General features: G+C 49.5%; 1 protein-coding gene across 1 annotated transcript; it reads left to right on the forward strand.

Annotated features, from left to right (window-relative positions):
* The first annotated feature begins 46 nt into the window (after nucleotides 1–46).
* On the forward strand, nucleotides 47–23,843 carry Trim14 (tripartite motif containing 14). The gene is made up of 6 exons (XM_052717490.1): nucleotides 47–415; nucleotides 2,285–2,380; nucleotides 12,841–13,074; nucleotides 15,003–15,165; nucleotides 18,002–18,094; nucleotides 21,215–23,843. Exons 1-6 carry the CDS (start codon nucleotides 215–217, stop codon nucleotides 21,748–21,750), a joined length of 1,323 nt encoding a protein of 440 aa, XP_052573450.1. The 5' UTR covers nucleotides 47–214; the 3' UTR covers nucleotides 21,751–23,843.
* Nucleotides 23,844–25,226: the final 1,383 nt, after the last annotated feature.

Here is a 25,226-nt window from a genome sequence, read left to right on the forward strand (position 1 = left end):
CGGGGCGGGAGAGTGGAAGGGTGCTGTGCGGCAGATCCAGCACTAGGCGGAACCAAGCATCGCTCCCCAGCGGGTCATCACCCTCCCTACCTCCAACCCCCCTCCAGCCCGTCCCTGGGAGTTGAGTCGCCAGCCCCGCCCCGAGCAAGGTTTCGATTCTCGCAGCAACCCCATCCGGCTACACTGCAAGAGAGGGCCGCGGTTGCCACTGCAAATGGAGAGCGGGGCAGCCGGCGCGCCGGTGCCGGTCCAGCCCAACGGGGCTTGCGGCTGGCGCTGCCCTGAGCACAGCGAACGCCTGGCTGAGCTCTTCTGTCACCGCTGCGGCCGTTGCGTGTGCACGCTGTGCCCGGTGCTGGGTGCCCACCGCGGCCACCCGGTGGGCCTGGCCCAGGAGGAGGCTGCGCGCGTGCAGGTGGGGAGATGCGGGGCGTTCACCGCAGGTCTGGGCGGGCGGAGATTGAGCATAGGAAGTAACAGCAGAAATAACGGACGAAGGAGCGCCAGCCCAGGTCTCACTGCCAAACCACGTTAGGATCTGGAAACTTAAGGGGGCCCTGAGGTCCCCTAGGTGGTAGACATAGGGTTGGGAGGCAGAACCCCGTGAAAGGGCAAAGGTAGCCCAAGCCACCAGTGAAGCTTCAGAAGATTGGTTGGGGGTACTGAGAGGCTCAGGCTGGTCCTCAGATGTCTTTTATGATTTCTGGTAGGGCCGCTCCCTGATGTTGCCGCCCGCTTAAAGAAAACCTGAGATTTAGCGAACACAGCGGAGGGCTTAGGGTCCCCGCCTAACACCCCGCACCAGGGAGGGTGAGGCAGGGAGACTGAAAGTTTTAAGGCCAGCCTGTGCTACACAGCGAGACTATGTCAAAAGACCGGATTGAAGCTGTGCGTGTAGAAAAAACAGTATGAGTGTGCTTCATGAAGCCTAGAAACGTCTCTGGACAGTGGAGTTCATAAAACGCCATTCTCAACTAGGGCCTGTACTGTTTTGCAAACTCCATAAGGCGGACTTCCTGCCTTGAATCCGGCTCCTCCTTCTATGCAGACACACCACTGGCCCCCTCTAGCAGGCATTATCACAGTCTTTGGGTTATCTGTAGATAACCAATGAGCAGGACCCCACCAGGCAGGCCTGGCTCTTCAGAACCGGAAGGCAGGCTAGGCAGAACCTTCTGTCTCCACAAAGCTGGTTTTATTATTTCTATCTCCAAGAGGTCTTTTAAACTCTGCCCGGCTCACCATCCTTCTTCTCTCCCTTGACTTCACCAACAAGCCTGCAACTCTAAGATGAAATCAGGCCTGTAGGAGGACAGTTTGATTAGTGGAGTCCTGGGCTCATAAGAAATGCCCCTGCTTCCAGAACCTTCCTTTTGGTACCTGTGAATGACTGTAATAATGATCCTCAGATACTGCTGCTTTGAAATCCAAGGCTATTTTCTAGAGATGTGGCCCAAGCATCTCTCTCCCTCAGTTGTCCGTCCGTCTGGGAGTTCATCTTTCCAAAGCGTCCACATATCCCTCACTCAATCCTCTACCCGTTTACAGAGCCATTCATTCATCAGATGCCCGTTTAGCACAATGCCTTGTCATAGGTCAGATCCTTCCCGTACCTGAATGGTCAGGGGAGAACGGAAATAATGCCATGTGATAAATACCCTAGTAGGGAGCCCAAGGTGGTGGTCAGTGAGGGCCAGAACAAAAGATGGAACTTGAGGCAGGAAGTCAAGGAAGCCTCCCCCCCGGGGAAGCACCACTGAAGGGTAAGTAAGGTTTCCTGGGGTCCCAAGACGAATTCCTGTGGCTGGAAGTGGACGGTTCAAACCAGAAGGCTGGGGTATCCTTGGGCCACCGTGGGCAGTAGGTGGCTTAGGTGTCACAGTAGATGAGCAGGACCCCCTTCCCTGCCCCCAGCTCCCTCTTCCAGTAAAGTCATTCGCCACTGCAGCAAAGGCTTGTTGGATGTTAAAGTGGAAAAAAAAAAAAAACAACGACCTGTACGGAGCGTGTGCTGTTGGCCGGGCACTAGGATCTCACGTAGTCTCCACAGCCTCGCTGGCTGTGTGCACAAGGCCACAGAGAGAAAGGGACTCTGCAAATCGTCCTCTGACCTCCACATGCAGGCTGTGGCGCCAGTGCCCCTGCCTCCACCCTGTAGATAAACAAAACGTGATAAGAAAAAGATAATAAAGGGGAAAGCAAGGATGAGAGCTTGAGAGTGACAGTTCTGCTTTCTCTCCTGCCGCCATCGCCACCGCCACCGCCACCGTCACCGCCACCGCAGAAACTCATCCAGGACTGTGTAGAGTGTTTGGCAACCAAGAAGCAGCAGCATGCTGACAGCATAGCCCACTTAGAAGACGCTGGGGAAAGGCTCAAGGCAAGTGCGCCCGGCTCCCCTTCTCCGTGCAGATGTGTTCCCCCAGAATTTGGTAACCCTAGTGTGGAGCTCCAGAAAAACAAGGGCTGACCTCAAAGCCGGTGTCAGAGTTGGTGGGGTTTGGGGGCACCTACAAGGGGTTCTCTCTGAAAGAATGCAAAATTAGGAATTTCAGTACACGATCAAGAAGGAAGCGTGTGTGCAGGTGAGTGGCCCTGAAGGTCTGTTTTAGCAGCTTTGCGGAGACTCAACCTCTGCCCCACAGCTCCCCAAGCAGCAGACCAGCATCTTCACTTCCACCAATGCCAGGGCTCAATCTTTCCTCAGCAAGACCAGAGGAACTGGCCCGCCACCCTCCCATTCCCCAGTTGCCTTAAGGAAAGCAGAATATCTCCCAGAACAGGCAAACAATTCTTAAGGGTTTTGGCTGTGAGAAATAGAGTCAAAGTATAGTCCATAGATACACACTCTTGAGCCCTACCTCTTTATACAATGGTATTTATCTACTTACATATTTACTTGTTTGTTTTTTGCTTTTTTGAGACAGGGTGTCTCTGTGTAGCCCTGGCTGTTCTGGAACTCACTCTGTAAACCAGGCTGGCCTTGAACTCAGAGATCTGCCTGCCTCTGCCTCCTGAGTGCTGGGATTAAAGGGTATGCCACCACAGCCTGCCACAATGTTATTTCTTTCTTTTACTGTGGTACTGCAGTTTGAACCCAGGGCCACGCACATGCAAGGCAAGTGTTTTTCCACCTAGCTATACATTTCTAGACTTCTCTTTACTTTATTTGAGGGGCAGGATGTGTCTGAAAATGTAAATCTTTTATTAAAATTGGAGTCTCTGCAAAGTCTCTTTTAAAAAAGCATTTTATTATTGGCATATATGAATTATACATGATGATGGGCTTCCTACATTTTCAGACACGTGTACGTATTTTGATCATATTCACCCCATTTCCCTCCCCTGTCCCTCTCCCACTGATTCCCAACTAGAGATCCTCTGTGTGTATGTGGGTACCAATGAGTTTAATTGGGGTTACATAAAAGAACATGAGTGATGAATTATTTACAGGAGCATGGGAAACATTTCTGTTTTGAGACAGGGTCTTATTAAGCTAATCAAACTGGCCTTGAATTTACTTCATCTTAGGCTGACCTTGAACTTGTGAGCCTCCTGCCTTAACCTCCTGAGTACTGGAGATTACAGACCTTAACCACAAGGATCAGCTGATTGACTGATTGATTGATTGATTGACTGACTGAGACAGGGTCTCCACTACATAGGCCAGGATTACTTCAAGCTCACAGTCCTCCACCCTCAGCCTTCTCAGTTGCTAGGATAACAGGTATGCACCACCGCCACCACACTAGAGTGTGGAATTGGCTCCCCAGTTGCTAACATCCTTCATTGGTCAGGGTGCCACATGTCCTGGTGTTCTGGGGATCTTCACAGGTCACATCGGTGGCTCTAGCTTAATTATTAGTAGTGACCCTCCCTCAAGTCTTCAAGAGCAGGACTGGCCGGGCATGATGTCACCATGCCATCCCAGCATTTTGAAGACAGGTGCAGCCCAAGTTTGAGGCCAGCCTGATCTACTACTGAGTAGCAAGGCTGAATAGCAAAACTATGTCTCAAAAAAAAGGAGGGGCCAGTAAGAAGGCTCAGACTTGCTGCCCAAGTCTGACAAACTGAGTTCAAGCCCCAGATCCCACAGAAGGAGGGAACAGACTGCTGAAAGTTGCCCTCTGGCATCCACACGCACATGTCCTCACATACAACACATACATATAATAACAGTAAATGAAACAGAAGTTTAAAAAAAGCAAGTCTCGGCCGGGCGGTGGTGGCGCATGCCTTTAATCCCAGCACTCGGGAGGCAGAGGCAGGCGGATCTCTATGAGTTCGAGGCCAGCCTGGTCTACAGAGCGAGATCCAGAAAAGGTGCAAAGCTACACAGAGAAAACCTGTCTCAAAAAAACAAAACAAACAAACAAACAAAAAAGCAAGTCTCTGGGCTCAAGAAGATAAGTCAGTTTAAAAGGACCTGGCAAGTGAACACAAGAAAGTGTCCCCAGGCAACCAGCGCGCAGGAGCGTCACAGGGAGCAGAGAAGCGAGTGTCAGCAACTCTTAAACATTTTACTTCAAAACAATTCTAGAGACACAGGAAGCCGCAAAGATCCTATGGAGAAATGTCCCGTTCCTTCTCTTAGGTGTCTGAGGGTTATTTCTATGACACATATCTGTCCTTCAGGGCCAAGCATAGGATCTGATAGTGTCTGTGTCAGCCCAGCACGTGAGGTCTACGTGCAGAGCGATACTTTTATTATTATTATTATTTATGTGCATTTGTGTGTGTCTGTGAACCATGTGTCTACATGGTTAGGATTAATAGCTGATAATAGATCTTGGATAATTGATGACCCCGATTTACAAAATTATTTGGGCTCTTTAGCTGGGTGTGGAAGCTCATGCCTGTAATCCCAGAACTCAAGATACTGAAACAGGAGGTTTGGTGCAAGTTTGAAGACAGCCTGAGCTACATGGTATGTTGTAGGACAGCCTGAGCTACATGGTATGTTGTAGGACAGCCTGAGCTACATGGTATGTTGTAGCCTGGCCATACAATGTGGGATGATTCTGTCTCTGGAAGAAAGGAAAAAAAAAATCCAGGCACTTATAATTCTGCAACATGGGAGTCTGAGACCCAAGGATCACAAGTTCAAGGCTAGCTTGAATGACATTATTTCCATGGTGTTAAGTCTCCATATCCATGACCATGGGATGTCCCTTGGTTTATTTAGGCTCTTTTCTTTTATCAGTGTCTATAGTATCTGACATATTCAACACATAGTAGTCGAACTCTGTATGTTTTTAATTTATTTTATTTTGGTTCCTTCGAGACAGCATTTCTCTGTGTAGTGTTTGGTGCCTGTCCTGGATCTCGATCTGTAGACCAGGCTGGCCTCGAACTCACAGAGATTCACCTATCTCTGCCTCCCAAGTGCTGGGCTTAAAGGCGTGTGCCGCCGCCGCCGCCGCCGCCGCCGCCGCCGCCGCCGCCCAACTTTAATTTATTTTCATTTATGTCTGCCACATGTATTGGGTGCCCACGAAGGCCAGAACAGGGCATTAGAGCACTTGGAGCTGGAATTACAGGTGGTTGTGAGCTGCCCAATATGGGCGCTAAGATGCAAATTCAGGACCTGTGCAAGAGCAGCACTCTACCGCTGAGCTACCTCCCAGCTTTTTACACTGAGACAGGGCACAAGCGCCCTGTTGAACACTGGCGGGCGTCATCTGCGGCAGATAGGACTACTCTGGATTTAGAGGTCTGAGGACAGCTTTCTCTAGTTTGGAAACTAACCCACGGGACTTTGTAAACAGATCAATAAAGTTCAGATATGGTCCAAAGTCTATGCAGAAGCCGGTGACCCAGCCCATCACCACTCCTTTCCAGGGGACAGTCAAAGTGTTGGTTATCGATTGCCAGCCCCCCCACACCCTCTAAGGTTGTGTGCTTCCCTGCCTAGGCTCTTCAGGGGTCAGGGCATTCATGTGGCAGGGGTAACCTGGTTAGATGCAGCCCTAGATGTCTCCTCGTACTAGTACTGGACATGGACAACACAACACTGTTCTCTCTGAATCACCCACATTTTGTGCAGGGAAGTTCATTTGTTTGGGGATAGGATTTTACCAGCCTGTCTCCCAGGTTACCCTTGTGTGTATGTGTACACATGTGTTCATGCAGGTGAGTGTGTATATGTGTGTACGTGATCAAGGGGCCAGAGGTCAACTTCAGGTGTCTTTAAAAAAAAATTTATTTATCGTGTATACAGTATTCTATCTGCATACCAGAAGAGGGCATCAGATCTCATTATAGATGGTTGTAAGCCACCATGTGGTTGTTGAGAATTGAACTCAGGACCTCAAGTGTCTTCCTCAGTCACTCTCCTTAGTTTTTCAGACAGGCTTTCCCACTGAACCCAGAACTCCTGGCTTCAGCTGGGGTGACTGGCCTTCGAGTGCCAGAGTTCCAGTGGTCTGCCTGCCTCCACCTCCCCAGGACTGGGATTACAGGTGCCACCTGCCATTCCCAGCTTTTGAAAAAATTCATTTTTATTTTATGAGTGTTTTGCCTTCATGCACGTAGGTACACCACATGTCTGCAGTGACCATGGAGGCCAGAGGAGGGCGCTGGATCTCCTGGAAATGGAGTTACAGACTACTATGAGCCACCATGTGGACGCTGGGAACCAAACCCAGGTCCTCTGCAAGAGCAACCAGTGCCCTTAACTGCTGCTGAGTCGTCTCTCCAGCTTTTTATGGTGGTCCTGGGAACCTAACTCAGGTCTTCACGCTTGAGCAGCAAGGATTTAATCCACTGGGCCATCTCCCCAGACCCTCTGCTTTATTTCTTTGTTTAAGCGGTTTTTTATTACGTGTGATTGGTGTGTGTGTAAAAGTACGTGTGAGCATGCCTGCCGCAGCTCACATATGGAGGTCAGAGGTCAGCTTTCAGGCATTGGGTCTCTCTTTCCACCGTGCAGGTCCCAAGGATTGTACTGAGGTGACAGGCTTGGTGACCACCAGCCCTCATTTAGCCTTTTGTTGTTGTTGTTTTGCTTTTTGCTTTTTTGTTTGTTTGCTTGTTTTTTTTTTTTTTCAACACAGGGTTTCTCTGTGTAGTCCTGGCTGTCTTGGAACTCGCTCTGTAGACCAGGCTGGTCTCGAACTCAGAGATCTGCCTGCCTCTGTCTCCTGAGTGCTGGGTCTAAAGGTGTGCACCACCGCTTCTCCGCATGCTTTGATGCTTCCATAAATGAGTGGAAAAGTAGGAGAGAGAGAGTTGGTATGGATGAAGACTGCTGATTGCCTGTTGGAGTGAACACAAGAAGGGATTTAGAGTGTGTGGTTTGTTAGAACTGAAAGGCCCATTAGAGACGCATGTCGAAGCCAGGCAAAATGGTGCGCCCTGTAGTCCAGGACACATGAGGAGTTGAGGCAGGAGGATGGCTTAAGTTCAAACCAGCCTTGGCAACAGTGAGAGGGACTCAGTGGGAGCCATCCCAGGGACATCGCCCTGCTGGAGGCACACCCTGCTGCTCCCTCACCCTTACCCTCTGCCTTCCCTCTGGTTTCGCTTCATGTTGACCCGATGAAGTCTAAGAACCTCAGCCTGCAGAGCTGAGAAAGGGCCGGAGATGGACCTGAGGCACACAGGCTGAGGCTGGAATAACTCCCCTCAGCTCCTGGCTCTGTGTCTTCATAGTCCCCGAAAGCTACAGAAACAGAACCAGAACATGTGTCTGTGGATACGTAGGTGACATGAGCCAACTTCTGCCAAATTGGAAATGTGGGCATGAGGATGTAGCCAGGCCGTGCTGCTGACCTTGAACATACTACTGGCTTCCATCACAGCTGGGCACAGACACTCCTCTGCCCCCTATGCTGGCCATGGCCGCTATAACTAAAATGTCCTGGGAAGGATTGGAGGAGGGCTTATCTCACACCCTGGCTGCACCACCCCAAAAACCCCCAGTGGGGTTGTCCAGTCATGCCCCGTGTGCAGGAAGCAGCTCCTGGCTCAAAGCCCCCTTCTCCTCAAAGCCCCATCCCCCACTCCCACCCCACCCCCTGCCTCTGGAAGGAAGATGGGGTCACATAGCAGCTATCCTCCCAAGCACTAAATCCCTCGGGCTCCCTGAACAGGGCTTCCTGGCTGGTCAGGTCCTTTCTTGCTGGTCGTCCTTAGGCATTTCTCCACTAGGTTCCGCAGGGGCTCATCCTCCACTAGCCCACCCAGGCCAGCTCCAAACTCTGAAGTTCAGTGTGGGACACAGTTTTACTTTGACTCCAGGGCATGACAGCCAACTTCCTGGTTTTCCTCTCTGTGTGTCTGCCTCCTCCCCCTCTCCCTCTCCTTCCCTTTCCCTCAGTCTGTCTCTCTACTTCCTCTCCCATCTCCCTCTCCTCTCCTCCTCCCCCTTCCTTCTTTCTCTCTGCCTACCCCACTCCTGCATCCCCTACCACTCTGCACCCTGTCCTTTCCTGGGAGCACCTTCTCTGCTGATCCTTCAGCAGCTCCTCCTGCCCCCACAGATACAGGGGAGTGCAGTGTCATTATTTGAGATAGTCTTTGTGACAAAATGGATCTTCGGGATCTTGGAACACAGCTCAGTGGGAAGGAACAGTGAATCCTGTTGGTGTCTCTCCAGGAGCCTGCCTGGTTCACTCTGTTGCCTCTAACACATCTCCATCACTCAAGGCTTTGGGACATGCATCCTTCTATCCATGTACCAACCAGGCCAAGCGGCCTCCTTTCTGAGATCACACTGACTCAGTCCCATTCAGTGTGGTTTGACTGTGGACAGGAACGTATTTTCTTCCCTTCCCTTGATCATTCATCACAGATACATCAGAAGCCAGGTGCACTGACCCTTTGCAGCCACGTTACAGATAAGGCCCTGGGCTCTCAAGCTGGCCCCAGAACCTAGTGACTGCTTAAAGCCTTCTGTAGGAGACACACAGAAACTCACTTCCCATCCCTTGCCAGACCATAGTTGTCCTGTCAAGAGAGCACATGGGGACATGGATAATGGCACTGGCCTGTAATCCTCCCACTTGGGAGGCAGTGGCAAGAGGATCTGTGTTTGAGACCAGCCTGGGCTACATAAGGGTGACCTTGTCTTTAAAAAAAAGGGGTGGAGGTGTGCATCTCAGTAGCTAAGGGCTGGCCTGGCCTCTGCAAGGCTCAACCCTAGCACTGGAAAAACAAACAACCCAGCGCCATGGGGAAGCTTGGTCCTTACAGGACCCACTCTGCTGTGTGGGCCGCACAAAAGTCTGGATGAGGGAAGGAGAAGCTCCAGTTTTTAGACTTCATTTTTCCAGACGTTTTCTGCTTTCTTCGTGTGTAAGTAAAGATAGGAAGGCATTCTCGTTTTTTTACTTTAAAATTGTATTCTATTGTATGGTGTTTTGTCTGCATGTGTAGCTGTGCACCACATGTGTGCCTGGTGTCCATGGAGGCTGGAAGTGGGTGACAGATCCCCTGGAAGCAGAGTTACAAGGGGCTGTGAGCCATCTTGTGGGTGATGGGAATCGAACTCAGGTCCTCTGGTCTCTTTAGCCCCAATGCCCTTTTATAGTGTCAAATATACATACATAATGCTGACTCTTCAAGTGCCCTTTCTGGGGCATGACCTACATTTGCCTTGTGTGCAGACATGACCATTATCTATTTCCAGAACTTGTTCGTGATCTCAAATAGCCATTCCGGCTGGGTGTGGCATCACAGCCTGCAATCTCAGTCTCAGCATGTGGTAGACTGAGGTGCTGTGGGGTGTCCACCAGAGAAGACTGCTCAGACGTGTGTTTAAACCAATAGGAAGTCTTTTTGTTTTCTTTTTTTTTTTGGTTTTTCGAGACAGGGTTTCTCTGTGTAGCTTTGCACCTTTCCTGGAACTCACTCTGTAGCCCAGGCTGGCCTCGAACTCACAGAGAGCCACCTGGCTCTGCCTCCTGAGAGCTGGAATTAAAGGCGTGTGCCACCACCGCCTGACTCAATAGAAAGTCTTTATTGACCAGCCAGTGACTACACTGGGTGTTTGGGATCCCTGTGTAGCCCCAACCCTTTCTTGGGGTGAGCTTTTATTCTGGGTTGACATACTTCATTTAACAAGAACAGTTAGCCAGAAGTAGAACTTCAGAAGCTACAAAGCAGGTTAGCACATTTGGAGACTTTCCCAGAACTGTGGACTTTGATGGATCAGGCTTTGTTTTCTTTCTTTCTTTCTTTTTTTTTTTTTTTTTGAGCTGAGGATAGAACCCAGGACCTTGTGCTTGCTAGGCAAGCGCTCTACCACTGAGCTAAATCCCCAACCCCTTGTTTTCTTTTTATCAGGTGGTGCTGTCTATGTGCCGAGTTTCATGACCTGAAAGGCACTTCCATCATGGAGTCAGTTGTGCTAAGGTCTGGGGGCTCTGTTACAAAGGCAGGAGGAGAGCTGTGAGTTCAAGGCCAGCCTGGGGTATAGAGCGAGCACCAGGCCAGCCAAGGGGACATATCCTATTGAAAACAAAGAACCCCACCTAGCAACAACAACAAAAACAATAGAGACTGAAAACAGAGCAGGAGACATGGCTCAGTGGCAGGTGACCTGAGTTCTGTTCCCAACTCCTGGGCCAGGTGGCTCACAGCCACCTGTAGCTCCAGGAAATCTGATGTCTTTGTCCCCGACCTGTGTTCAGACTCGTGAGTACATACCCACACATAGACATACACATGCCATAATTTTTTTAAAAATCAACTAAAAAAAAAAAAAGACCAGGCTATGGTGGCGCACACCTTTAATCCCAGCACTCAGGCGGCAAAAGCAGGCAGACCTATGAGTCTGAGGCCAGCCTGGTCTAAAGAGTTCCAGGACAGCCAGGGCTAAGCAGAGAAACCTTGTCTCAAAAAAAAAAAAGAAAAGAAAGGAAGGGAGGGAGGGAGGGAGGGAGGGAGGGAGGGAGGGAGGGAGGGAGGGAGGGAGGGAGAGAGAGAGAGAGAGAGAGAGAGAGAGAGAAAGAAAGAAAGAAAGAAAGAAAGAAAGAAAGAAAAAGAAAGAAAGGAAGCAGAAGACATTAAGCAGTCCCCACCCAGTCCCCTTCTTAGCCTCTGGTGACCTCTTCTCTACTTCCTGTCACTGTGTTGGCTTGTTTCTAGATATTTCTCATAAAGGCAGTCGTGATTTTTAATCTGGCTTATTTCACTTGGGGTTGTGTCTTCATGGTTCATCTATGCTGTAGTACGTATCAAAGCATTCTTTTTAATTGATATGCATTTTGTATTGTATGATTACAACATGATTTATATAATTAGCAAACTTGAGTGTGTGATACAGAAAACTGAACCCAACTATCCTCTATGTATAAATGCTTGCTCCGAGGCTGAGTACAGAAGTCTTTTGTACAGGTGAATACATTTTCCGCTTAGTCCCCATAAGAGGAAGCAGTAGTTAAGGCTTTTTGTGTCTCTCGGTGTAATTTTATACTTTAACTTAGGTGCTGGGGATCAAACCCAGGGCCTCCTGCATGCTAGGCAAGCTCTCCACCGCTGAGCTACACTCCAAGCACTTATGCACTCTTTGCTATGTTTATTTTTAGACATTTTGCTATCCTTTTTTTTTTTTTTTTTTTTTGGTATTTTGAGACAGGGTTTCTCTGTGTAGTTTTGGTGCCTGTCCTGGATCTCGCTGTGTAGACCAGGTTAGCCTTGAACTCACAGAGATCTGCCTGGCTCTGCCTCCCCAGTGCTGGGTTTAAAGGTGTGTGCCACCATTGCCCCGGCCATTTTTTATTTTTTTCATACAATATATTTTGATCAAATTCTTTCCTCTCCCTCAGGTCCTCCCATATCATCTCCAAAGATTTTGTTTTTATTTTTGCTTTATTAGACAAGATCCCACATAACCATGCTGGCCTTGAACTACCCATGTAGTTGATGATGACCTTGAGTTCTGATCTTCTATCCTCCATCTTTGGGGTGCACCACCATATCCTGTGTCCCCAAGGCATGCTGCATATTTGGCAAGCTCTCAACCAACTGTGCTAAATGCCCAGCTCGCAGAGGAACTTTAAGCTAGATATGACAGTACATACCTGCAATCATAACACTCATGAAGGAAGCTGATGTCGAAGAATTAGGAGTTAGAGGTCGCCTGGGCTGCAAAGAAAGACATTTTTTTTAAATTTATTTTTATTTGATGTGCATTAGTATTTGGCTTGCCTATATGTCTGTGTGAGGTCCCCCGGAACTGGAGTTACAGACAGTTGTGAGCTGTCATATGAGTGCTGGGAATTGAACCTGGGTCCTCTGGAAGAACAGTCAGTGCTCTTAACCACTGAGCCATCTCTCCAGCCCCTAGAAAGACATTTTTTTTTTTTTTTTTTTTTGGTTTTTCGAGGCAGGGTTTCTCTGTGTAGCTTTGCGCCTTTCCTGGAACTCACTTTGTAGACCAGGCTGGCCTCGAACTCACAGAGATCCACCTGGCTCTGCCTCCCGAGTGCTGGGATTAAAGGCGTGCGCCACCACCGCCCGGCAGACATTTTTTAACAAAAAAAAAAAAAGGAGGAAGAGGGAAAAGAGGGAAGAAGGAAGGAAGGAGGGCGGGGGAAAGGCTCTTCAGCTGGATGTGGTGGCGCACACCTTTGATCCCAGCACTCAGGAGGCAGAAGCAGATGACTATCTATAAGTTCAAGGCCTGGTCTACATAGTGAGTTCCAGGACAGCCAGGGCTACACAGGGAAACCCTGTCTCAAAACTATTTGCCAGTGCTTAGGAAAACTTTATTTTTTATGCGTGGCCTCTTGGTTTGACAGGCCACCTTGCTAGACTCACTCTGTAGATATTTTCGGTTCTAGACTTCCTGATTGGCAAGTGTATTGTCTACAGTTGATTTTTTTTCCCTTTAAGGCTTATGCAGACTCAAGTAAAGATTGGCTGACACAGAAGTTCACAGAACTCAGATTACTCCTTGATGAAGAGGAAGTACTGGCCAAAAAATTCATCGATAAGAACACACAGCTCACCCTCCAGGTGTACAGGGAGCAAGCAGAGTCTTGCAGGAAGCAAATTGAGGCCATGGATGATTTCTCTACCAGGGTGTGGGTCATCAGCCTGGAGCCCAACCCAGTCCAGCTGCTGCAGGTATAGCTGGGCTTTCTGATCTTACAGCTGCCACCGGCTACCCATAATGCACCTGGGTCACTGTGGCGTCGAACATGGTCTTTACACGCCGGGGAACTGCACAGGGGTTTCCCTGGCTAGTGTGTAGACTTTATTGCCACCACACAGGTGGTCAGGGAGTATACACTATTAAGATAATTAATATATATCTTGAACTATAAATAGTCCTAACAGTATCATTTCCCAGGGCCCCCAAATTGCAAGCACTTTGTGAATTATCTTAGTCAGTGTTTTATTGCTATGAAGAGACACAATGACCATGGCAACTCTTTTTGTTTGTCTGTTTGTTTGTTTGTTTGTTTGTTTGTTTTTGTAGCCCTGGTTGTTCTGGAACTAGCTCTGTAGATCAGATTGGCCTCTAACACACAGAGCTCCACCTGCCTCTGCCCACTGAGTGCTAAGATTAAAGGTGTGTGTGTGGCAACTCTTATAAAGGAAAACATTTAACTGGGGCTGGCTAACAGTTTCAGAGGCTCAGTCCATTGTCATCATGGCAGGAAGCATGGCAGCATGCAGGCAGACATGGTGCTGGAGAAGTAGCTGAGAGTTCTACATCCGTATCCAAAGGCAGCAGAAAGAGACTATGAGACACACTGGGCCCTGCTTGAGCATCTGAAACCTCAAAGCTCACCTCAGTGACACACTTCCTCCAACAAGGCCACACCCACTCCAACAAGGCCACACCTCCTAATCCCTCTCAAGTAGTACCACTCCTTGATGACCAAGTATTCAAATATATGAGCCTATGGGGGCCATTCTTGTTCAACCAACACATGAATCATAGCTCAAATATTTACTAGAGATCTGTAGTACAGCTTCTGGGAGGTGAAATGTGGGGCTAAAGGAAGTAGGACTCACTAGAACTCACACTCTGGTAGGATCAGAACCTGGGCCTGGTCAGGGACTTTGAAATATGCCTATAATCCCAGCATCTTGGAGGTAGAGGTACGAGGGTCAGGAGTTCAAGGTAAGCCTAGGCTCAATAAAACCCTGTCTCAACAATACAAGATAAAACAGAATGGAACCCAGGTCTGCAAAAATTGAGTGCATCTGCACTGAGGCTGACCCTCACAGTGGCCTGGACTTTAATGCCATGGCCTGGTTATCCTCCTTGCTCAGGCCCTCCTAGGGACCCCGTGGGAAGGGAAGGGAAAGGGGAGGAGAGGGGAAGAGAGGGGAAAGGAGGGGGAAGGGGAAGGAGTACCAGCAGCTCCATTTACTGTAACCGTAATTCTTGCTTGATAATTGTTTTGTTATCTATAATTTTACTATGTGAAAATTAAAACCTTCTTTTTTGAAAAAAAAAAAAAAAGGAAAGGAGAAGTGCTGTGGATATCGCTCTGTATAAATAAAGTGCTGATTGGCCAGTAGCCAGGCAGGAAGTATAAGCAGGACAAGGAGAGAGGAGAATTCTGGGGAGTGGAAGGCTGAGGCAAAGAGTCACTGCCAGCCACCACGAGGAGAAGCATGATGTAAGATACTGGTAAGCCACGAGCCACATGGCAAGGTATAGGTTTATAGAAATGGGTTAAATTAAGATAGAAGAACTAGATAACAAGAAGCCTGCCATGGCCTTACAGTTTGTAAGCAATATAAAGTCTCTGTGTGTTTACTTGGTTGGATCTGAGCAGCTGCGGGACTGGAGGGTGAGAGAGATTTGTCCTGACCGTGGGCCAGGCAGGACTGGAAAACTCTAGCTACAATTTACCTCCTATCTCAGGCTGCTGCACAGTCTCCCCAGGGCACTGCTCTGTGGTACAGCTCATCCTGACCACGCTGGCCAGGCAGAATGGGTCCCGACTTGCTGCGTTTCCTCTTGGGTGTGCAGTAGAGGCTAGACGCAGCTTGCAGCCCCTGGAGCCATCTTGACCCTGTGCCCGTCTATACAGGCATATATAGCCACTAAGTCAGAGATGGGACAGCAGATGAGGCCCTCGGAGCTGAGCCACCCGGTGCCCCTGTCCTTCGAGCCCGTCAAGAACTTCTTTAAGGAGTTTATGGGAGCCATCCAGGACACTTTACAGACACCAATGGACACTCGCCTGAAGGAAAGTGAGTTGCCTAATGACGGACTTCGAGTCCTTACTCCCTGTAGCCTGTCATGGCGAGGGACTCAGGGTGGCAGGAGCTGGAGGCAGCTGGTCACATTGCATCTGCAACCAGGAAGCAGAGGGAGATGGGTGCTGGTGCTTGGCTTGCTCTCGCCTTTCTATCCAGTGTGGGACCCCAGCCCATGGAGTATCGTTTCCTACGATGGCCCCTCCCCATCTAGGGACTCTCCCGAAGATCTCCCCAGAGATTTGTTTCATGATGACTTCAGCCCCAGCAACTTGACAGTCATAAACCAGAGAAGCAGAGGCAGCGAACAACTTAAGTCGTGGCTTCCCCACATGATGATGCCCTGGCTGGGCAGTTAGGGGCTCCTGGCTTAGTGCACACCCCACCCCACCTCCAATACTTGGAATGGAACCTAGGGTCTCGAGCATGCTAAGCAAGCACTCTGCCACTGAGGTACATCTTCAGCTCTCTTTTTATTTTGAGAGAGTCAAGTTGCACAGGCTGGCCTTGGCTTTTCAATCCTCCTGACTCAGTCTCCCAAGGAGATTGCAGGTGTGTGCCACCGCACCCCATTCCAACTCATCCTTAACAAGGGACGCCACCTCTGCCTTTCCTGAGCCGGTGGCCCGCTTGCTGCTCTCCAGCCACCACTTCCAGGGTCTGCTCACACCAATACCTTGCTGGCTCTTACCCTTCCTCTTGTGCCCAGGGCAGGCACCATCCCTGCAGGTGACTGACATGGCTGTACACACACCAGAGGCCTTTCTACCGACTCCAGCTCACTCCCCTCTGTCACCTCACCTCTGCCACCTTGCTCCACATTTCTTGCTCAGCCTGCTTTCTTATGCCACCCAGGTCGACCTGCCCAAGGGTAGCATCACCCACCGTGGCCTGGGTGCTTCCACATCAATCATGTCCTCCAGTACCAGGCTTGGTGGCACACACCTTCAATCTCAGCACTTGGTGTGTGCGTGTGAGGGGCAGAGGCAGACAGAGCCCTGTGAGTTCCAGGCCAGCCTGCTCTACCTGGCAAGTTCTAGGACAGCCAGGGATACACAGAAAAACCCTGTCTCAAAAAAACAAAGAGAGAGAGAGGGATACACAGGAAAACTCTGTCACAAAAAAACAGAGAGAGAGAAAGGGAAAAAGGAAATGTCCTACAAACTTCTCTACAGGCCAGTCTGATGGTGGCATTTTCTCAGCTGAGGCTCCTCTTCCTGGATAACTCTATCTTGTGTCAATGTGACAAAAAGTCACCAGAATAAGAAGCTCAGGGCTTTGAGAGTGGCAGGCAGGGGGAAGTTTTCTAGAGTGGGGGGAGAGAGAGCCCGTGAGATGGTTGAGCTCCCTGGTGCAGATCTCACACGACTGACTCCATCATTCTGAGAGGGGTGAGGCCTTTGCCCCGGTGATGAGGGAGGCCTTGTGGACAAGACCCAGGCAGGGGTCCCCAAGGAGGTGTTTCCTAAGGGGTCCTCTTGCTGGAACAACGGCCCGCCTTCGCTCTTCTGAGAACTGGACCTCTCTGCAGGCTTAGCGGGGCTCTGTGTGTGTGATCAACTTTACCCTTTTGAATGCTTTATTAGTAGCGTATATTAATTATACATAAAAATAGGTTTCATTACAACATTTTCACACATGCACATATTTTGGCCACATTCTCTCCCATTTCCCTCTCTCTCTCTTTTTAAGATTTATTTTTTATTTTATATGTAGGGGTGCTTTGCCTGAATGCTTGACTGTGCATGCACACAGTGCCCGAGAGTCAAAAGAGGGCATAAGATCCTCTGGAACAGACGGTTGTGAACCAACTTGTGGGTGCTGGGAATCAGACTCAGGTCCACAGCCAGGGCTCTTATGGCCGAGCCATCTCTGCAGTCCCCCATTACCCTCTCTTGCCCCCTTCCATTCCTAATGATTCTCTTCCTCTGCCTAACTAGTTCTCCCTTCTGCTTTCGTGTGTGTGTGTGTGTGTGTGTGTGTGTGTGTGCGCGCGCGTGCTCGTGCGTGTGTGTGTGTGTGTGTGTGTGTGTGTGTGTGTGTGTGTGTGTGTGTGTGTATACCAATGAGTTTAGTTAGAGCTATTTACAGGAGCATCGGTGAGAAGTTATTTATTGGAGTATAGGCATTTGCCAAAGGCTGTGCCACTGAGGAAAATGTCTCTGTCCCCAACAACCGTTAATTAGCTATAGATCCTTGGGAGGAAGGGGCATACAAAGCCCCCCTCCAATGACAGGTAATTACAGTGCTATTGAGCATTCAAGTCAGTCAGGCTTTCTTTCTTTTTGAATGATTCATGTATCTGCCTGTCTGTGTGTGGGGATGTGCACATGAGTGCATCACCTGAGGCGGGGAGAGGGGGCGTGTGGTCTCCTGGAACTGGAGTTATAGGTGGTCGTGAGCCACCCAATACGGTTCTGGGAACTGAACTTAGACCCTCTGCAGGAAGATGAAGCACCCTAACAGCTGATCCACGGCTTTGTTCCCTGCCTACACTCCAGTACACACACACACACACACACACACACACACACACACACACACACACACACACACTTTAGGCTTCCTGCTGTTCACCTTCCTCCAAACTCAGCACTGCTTTGGGGAAGGCTGCCTCCTGTCCTCCAGTGCTGAGAGCTGAGGCTGGCCCCTGCTACCAATGAGTAGCTGTTGTGTTGGGGGTCTCCCCCCTCCAAAGTTTGTATCTTTTTCTAAGTTTGCACGTGATTCTTGGGGGTCACTTGCAAGGCTCCCGCTCTGTCCCGCTTTGCGTGTTTGTCTGTGCTGCCTGCAGGAGCCCCGGGAGTTCACATCTCACGATTCCTTACAGACATAAACTGCCAGCTTTCGGGCTCCTCCAGCACCAAGCCGGGCGCCTTGTGGAAAACCAGCTCTTCACCAGAGAGATCACTCTTCTTGAAATGTAAGACCCGGGAGTGGGGGAAGGGGGTTGGGTGAGGAGCAAAGGTGGAGGAGGGACAGGAAATGAGCCCCCCCCCCACTTCCTGTTAGGAGACTCCTTTCCAAACAAGGTTTTGAAAACATTACTGCTGGGTGTGGTTCCATACTTTTTTTTTTTTTTTTTTTTTTGGTTTTTCAAGACAAGGTTTTTCTGTGTAACAGCCCTGGCTGTCCTGGAATTTACTTTGTAGACCAGGCTGACCTTGAACTCAAGATCCACCTGCCTCTGCCTCCCAAGTGCTGGGATTAAAGGTATAAACCACCAAGGCCCGGTGTCCGTACAATTTCTAATCCCAGTACTCAGAGGCTCAGGAAGGAAGATCTCAAATTCTAGGCTAGCCTTGACTATAGAGTAGGTGTTAAATCTCAAATTTGGTTCAGATGGCTAACTGAGGTACCTATTAAAATATCAAAGCAGGCCGGGCGGTGGTGGCGCATGCCTTTAATCCCAGCACTCAGGACCAGAGGCAGGTGGATTTCTGTGAGTTCAAGGCCAGCATGGTTTACAGAGCAAGTTCCAGGAAAGGCTCCAAAAGCTACACAGAGAAACCCTATCTCGAAAAACCAAAAAATAAAAATAAAGTAAAACAAAGTGATATTATTATTATTATTATTATTTCACATAGCTAGAATATATACAACATGGTATCATGCTATACATACTGTTTTTTTTTAAGATTTATTTATTATGCATACAGTACAGTGTTCTGCCTGTATGTACGCCTGCATGCCAGAAGAGGGCACTAGATCTCATTATAGATGGGTTTTTGTGGATGCTGGAAATTGAACTCAGGACCTCTGGAAGAGCAGCCAGTGCTCTTAACTTGTGAGCCATGTCTCCATCCAGCCCCTATACATACTGTTTTATAATCTATTTTCATTTACTGGAAAATTGTGAATCATCTCTTATTTGTTCCCCTAAAAATTTACAGAAGTAGGGGTAGAGAAATCTCAGTGATGGAATGCTGGCCTGGAATGGCACACCTGGGTTTAATTCCCAGCATCACAAGTGAGAGAAAGAAGGAGGAAAGAGAGGTAAAGAGGAAGACAAGGAAATTATATGTGTAGTGCACGCATTGTAAAGAAAATCAGAAATTACAAACAAAAAGAAAACAGCCATCTTACCCAGGATAACTTCTGTCAGATTGCTTCTTCAGACATTTAAAAACACTGTGTTGCCAGGCAGTGGTAGCGCACACCTTCAGTCCCAGAACTCACTTGGGAGGCAGAAGCAGGCAGATCTCTGAGTTCAAGGCCAACCTGGTCTACAGAGTGAGTTCCAGGACAGCCAGGGCTACACAGAGAAACCCTGTCTGGAAAAACCAAAAAAAGAAAAACAAAAACAAAAAACTAAAAATTGTGTCAGGTATTTTAAAGTAGCACCAAGTTACAACCTTTTGTAACTTTATGTGACAGTATAGCAACCATGCTCCATTTCAATAATGCTCTTTCAAAGGCCACCGAGTATCACATCAACAGACATTAATTTTCATCAAGACAAGCAGTTTTTACTCATTACTTATGCTCACAATAACCCTATTTAAAGCTGCTGTTACATTCTACTCTCTTCTTTATCTTCATTATTCTGTTTGTTCATTTTTGAAACAGGGTTTCACTCTGTAGCCCAAGTGAGTTTCAAACTTAAATCAGCTGGACCTACCTCTAAACCATCAATTTTCTGTTCAATTAGTGAATGAGTGGATAAATATGCCTTATTTTCTGCATATCTTCAGGAGTAATTTCTCAAAACGGAATCACTGAGCACATATTTTTAAAAGAAACGTTTGAAAAATAAAATGCACCCAAAGGAAATTTCCTGAAAAAGGAAACGTTACTTCACCTCCCTCAGACCGAGAAGTTGAAACTTCTAGAAGTCTTCCTCATGACTCCTCATTTACTAAGCCAAAAGGACGGCTACTGTTCCAGCTTCTAACTCTTTAGCCTAGAAAAAGCCAGCCTCAGAGTCTGGAGAGATGGCTCAGTGTTTAAGATCGTGCTGCTCTAGTGCAGGATACCAAGGTCAGTTCCCAGCTCCCCTACGGAGGCTGTAACGCCAGTGCGGGGCACCTGTCGCCCTCTTCAGGCCGCTACAGGTACTGCACATGTTGCACTGTGATGGACATTAAAAAATACTCAGGACCGCCGGGCGGTGGTGGCGCACGCCTTTAATCCCAGCACTCGGGAGGCAGAGCCAGGCGGATCTCTGTGAGTTCGAGGCCAGCCTGGTCTCCAAAGCGAGTTCCAGGAAAGGCGCAAAGCTACACAGAGAAACCCTGTCTCGAAAAACCAAAAAAAAAAAAAATACTCAGGCCCATAAAAAATAAGTTAAACACACACACACAAACTAGGATCACCACTGAAATACGTTTGATATGGTTCAAGACTATGCCAGTATATTTTAAAAAGCAGATTGCCTAAGAATATGCGTGGCATGATGGCAATACTAGGACCAAGCATAACCCTCAAAGTTAAGGGATAAAAGGGACATGCAACCGAGTCCTAATAGTTATGGGATATTCTATCTTTCTTTCCGTTTTTGAGACAGGGTCTCTTTGTGTAGCCCTGGCTGTTCTGGAACATACTATGTAAACCTCACTATGTTGGCCTCAAACTCACAGAACCGCTGCCTCTGCCTCCCCAGTGGTGGGATTAAAGGCGTGCTCCACCTTTCTCGGCAGTAAGTTTTTTGTTTTTTTTTGTTTGTTTGTTTGTTTTGGGGGGGGTGAAGAGGAGAGGGTTGGTTTTGGTTTTTCAAGACAGGTTTTCTCTGTGTAGCCTTGGCCGTCCTGGAACTCACTTTGTAGACCAGAGATCTGCCTGCCTCTGCATACCGAGTGCTGGGATTAAAGGCGTGCGCCACCACCGCCTGGCTTACCTTATTTATTTATTTTTTTTAATTAGCAATAAATTCCACAATCCAAAGTCAAGCCCTATAGAGCGTGTAATAAGCCTTCTATCTTGCTTTGGTACCTACCCCAGGCTGGGGATCAGGACAGGAAAAGGGAGGGGGTGGGCGGGGCTCGCGGGCTCGTGGCCCCGCCCACCCTTCCGACCGCTGTCTCTCCCGCTCTCTCTCCTGCAGACGCCCGCACGCCTACGCTGGACCCGGACACGATGCACAGCCGCCTGCGTCTGTCGACGGACGGACTGACCGTCCGCTGCGCGCTGCTGGGCCGCCTGGGGCCGCGCCCCGCGCCACAATTCGACGCCCTGCGTCAGGTGCTGGGCCGCGACGGCTTCGCAGCCGGACGCCACTACTGGGAGGTGGACGTGCAGGAGGCGGGCGTGGGCTGGTGGGTGGGCGCCGCCTACCCGTCGCTGCGGCGCCACGGGGCCACCGCCGCCTCCCGCCTGGGCTGCAACCGCGAGTCGTGGTGCGTGAAGCGCTACGACCTGGAGTACTGGGCCTTCCACGACTGCCAGCGAAGCCGCCTGCGGCCCCGCCGCGACCCCCACCGGCTCGGCGTCTTCCTGGACTACGAAGCCGGCGTTCTGGCCTTCTACGACGTGGCGGGCGGCATGAGCCATTTGCACACCTTCCACGCAGCCTTCCAGGAGCCGCTCTACCCGGCCCTGCGCCTCTGGGAGGGGGCCATCAGCATCCCCCGGTTGCCCTAGGCGAGCATGCTTCCTTTCCCAGGCTAGTCCACAGGCTCCGTTCAGGCAACCCCACGCTGCCTGTGTCTGGGACACCATCATGCAGCGCCTAGAGCCTCCCGGCACACAGTAGGTACACAGTAAATTTCAGTGAAAGTTTCCTAACAGAGGCACTTCATCTCCTTAAAGGTCCCCATTTGAGCCAACTGCTCTCCAGCCACTTAAGATTGATTGTCCGGGTCACCTCAATCCAGAGCACTTGAAAGGGTTTCTCGTCCCCTGCCCTGCATCCTCTCCCATCTTCATCTTCTACACTAAAACCAGGGTGAGCAACCTGAAACTTAGCTCGGTCTCTTGAGAGGTACAAGAACAAAACAGGAAAGCCTTTCTCCTTAGCCTTCCCAGCCTGCTCTTTGGCGGCCTACCCTGGCAGTCTTTTCAAACACGCTTCAGTCAGAAGCTAGTTCACAGCTTTGCACCTTTTTTATTTTTTATATATATATTTTAATTTTTCCCCGAGACAGGATTTCTCTGTGTGTAGCTTTGAAGCCTGTCCTGGAGCTCGCTCTTGAAAACCAGGCTGGCCTCGAACTCACAGAGCTCCGCCTGGCTCTGCCTCCCGAGTGCTGGGATTAAAGGCGTGCGCCGCCGCCAGCCAGGCCAGTTTTGCATCTTAAACGGCCTCTGCCTGTCTCACTCCTCAGGCTTATCTGCACCGAGAAGCCACCCCCCCCCCAAAAAAAAACCACCTACGAGGCTGCCATTCCAGCTGCTTTTTAAGAACATCTGTGTTCTTTCCTTCCAAAAAAATGGTTCGGAAAGTACCCTTCCAGGCAAAGAATGATCAGTAGGCATCTACTCACAGAAGGGGGAACTATCGAGATTGGCTCAAAGGTCGACCTGACAGGACATAGCTAACATGGGAGATGTATACTTGATACTACATCGCCTTCATTCACAAAAGACCAAGAGCTTTTCCCACGCGCACCACTGCAGGGGCCACGCCCGGCATCTCTTAACGATTGTATCGAGTGTTGTCACACGTAGTTGCGCACACACACTTGACCCTTACATCCCTCGAAGGTGGGAAGTGATTCCATTGTACACGCGGCAGAGTCGGTACACCTGAGTCCGTTGACTGGCCAAGATAATGGAAGCGGTGTTGCAGTCAGTCTGCGCTCCCACCAGGCTGAACTGTGGACATGGCGTCTTCCTCTCAGTAGTAGCTGCCTGTTTTTTTGTTTTGTTTTGTTTTGTTTTTCACCTACTTCCTTGGGCCGAACCTACCTCTAGATTACTTTCACTGGTCTCTGAAACAGGTTTCGCACCCTTCACAGGGGGATGGAATTGTTTTGAGAGGCTGTGAATTGAGTATAAAGCACAAAGACCTGTTCTGGGCCAAGGTTTGTGCTGGCTGAAAGACTGGTTTCCCATCAGCTGTGTGGCCTTGGGCAACACACTTTCTACTTGTGACCCCGACCTGTAAAATGTGGGTTACTGACAGGAAGCTCAAAGGGGCCGATGCTAATGAAATCGCCTTAATAACTATGTCGGGCTAGGGTCTGTTAGCATCTCCAACAGATTCTCCCATGTACCTGTCAGAGCGCTGGACCATGGACACCCAGCAGCCATGTTCTTGAAGGTAGAAAGCATCTGTCTTGATGCTCTTAGTTTCGCAGAATTTACCTCAAAGGTAAACCACAAATTATTTTCCATGGTGCCTGGGCTAGAACCAGTGGCCCTGCACATCCTAAGCGTGTGTTCCGTGGAGCTATACTCCAGCACCAGCAGATGGTTTTTAAGGAAAAGGCTTAGTCCAGGCCAGCCCTGAGGGAAATGGAGGAGACAGCTCTGTCTCAAATGTCCAGCTTCAAGGGCCAGGGAGTGTGGGACTTAAGAATTTCCTGAGACCGGGCTAGGCAGGGGCTGGCTCTTCAGAGGGTTCTCAGACCTCCTGGGGCCACTTGCTGTGATTTCTGGGCACTGAGACAGAGAAGCTCGTGTATCGTTTCCTTTGGGCACATGGTTTCAGTCCATGTTGACTAGAGACAACCATATTTTTAAATGACAAGTTTTCTAATATGTGTGTTAATAAAATACGAATACTCTCCCTTGTAACTGTGTTTGTTCTTCATTCGGAGTCAAGTGCGTAACATACAGGCCCGGATAAGACCTCATTCATCTGCCATCCCCTTCACAGATTTCTTGAAATAGTCAGTGGGTCCTAAATTGATCACTTCCAGTGATGGGGAGCTCACTACTCATGAAGATAGCCAAGTTCTTTTTCACATTTTGAGGGGGCAGGGGGACCTTAAGTATCATAGTACATGTGGATGTCAGGGGACAACTGGTGGAAGTCAGTTTTATCCTTCCACCACGTGGGTTCTGGGGATCGAATTCAGGTTATCAGGATGATGACAGCCATCTACCTGCTGGGCCACGTCAATGGCCCCTACATTTTTCATGGAAGCAACCCAACTCTCAGCCACAAATACTGTGGGATGTGTTTGTGGTCATCCTTTAGCACCATGGAAGCCTCCTGTGGTCTCTGGCTTTTAGAGAATTCAGGGCTCTTTTGCCTACAGTGGCATCTGTTCTGCCCCAAATCCTACTTTGTCAGTGACATTGGCCTTGTGGTAACCCCATACAGGTGTCAGCGGACAGAAGCGTTCGGTGTTGTGAGGGACAGCCTGCTCAAGACAGCATGGTGTTTATGATAGGGCATGATCGTGAGTGGAGGGCCCAGGCCAGGTTCTATCATGTTCTGATCAGAAATTTTCTAGGGTGGGGGGGGGGATGAAGGTGGGGAGCTGGTGAGATGGTTCAGCAGGTCAAGGTGCTTGCCTCCAAGCCCGGCAACCTGAATTCAACCCCCAGGGTCCATGTGGTGGAAGGAGGGAAGCAACTCCTAAAACCTGTCCTCTGACCTCTACAGAGTGCACACCACCCATACATGTACACACAAAATGTAGAGGCTGGAGGGGTGTCTCAGTGGTTAAGAGTGCTGGCTGGCTGCTCTCGCAGAGGACCCAAATTCAGTTTCCACCAAGCACATGGCGGCTCACGTCTGTATCCATTCCACGAGACTGAGCACTGCCCTCTGGGTCCTGGTGGCACCAGACACACGTGTGATGCACAGACACACATGCAGGCAAGACCATACACACAAATGTAGAAAAGAGCAACTGAATCCTTGGCTCACCACTGAGCCCTCCTTCCCCACATGCCGCTCCTAACACCTTCCAGCTTCCGGGCAGTGCCCAAGCCTGCACAGTGCATCCCTCAGCCACTGCTCAATCTACAAGGCTAAACTAGCCGTAACTCCTGGGAGACTTTGCAGGTCAGTGCCCCACCGCTCTACAGTGAAGGTCAGCTCAGTGGACCCTGTCTGTGGAAGTGTCATGGGCCAGCACTGCAAAGCCCACCTCCAAGTGCTTAGGCGTGTCTTCCAAACTTCCAAAGTTCTCCAACTGTGAGTAGGCTGGGAATGTGCCTAG

The sequence above is a fragment of the Peromyscus californicus genome, unplaced genomic scaffold (genome assembly GCF_007827085.1).
Source record: "Peromyscus californicus insignis strain IS unplaced genomic scaffold, ASM782708v3 Scaffold_5__1_contigs__length_169319896, whole genome shotgun sequence".
Taxonomy (NCBI): domain Eukaryota; kingdom Metazoa; phylum Chordata; class Mammalia; order Rodentia; family Cricetidae; genus Peromyscus; species Peromyscus californicus.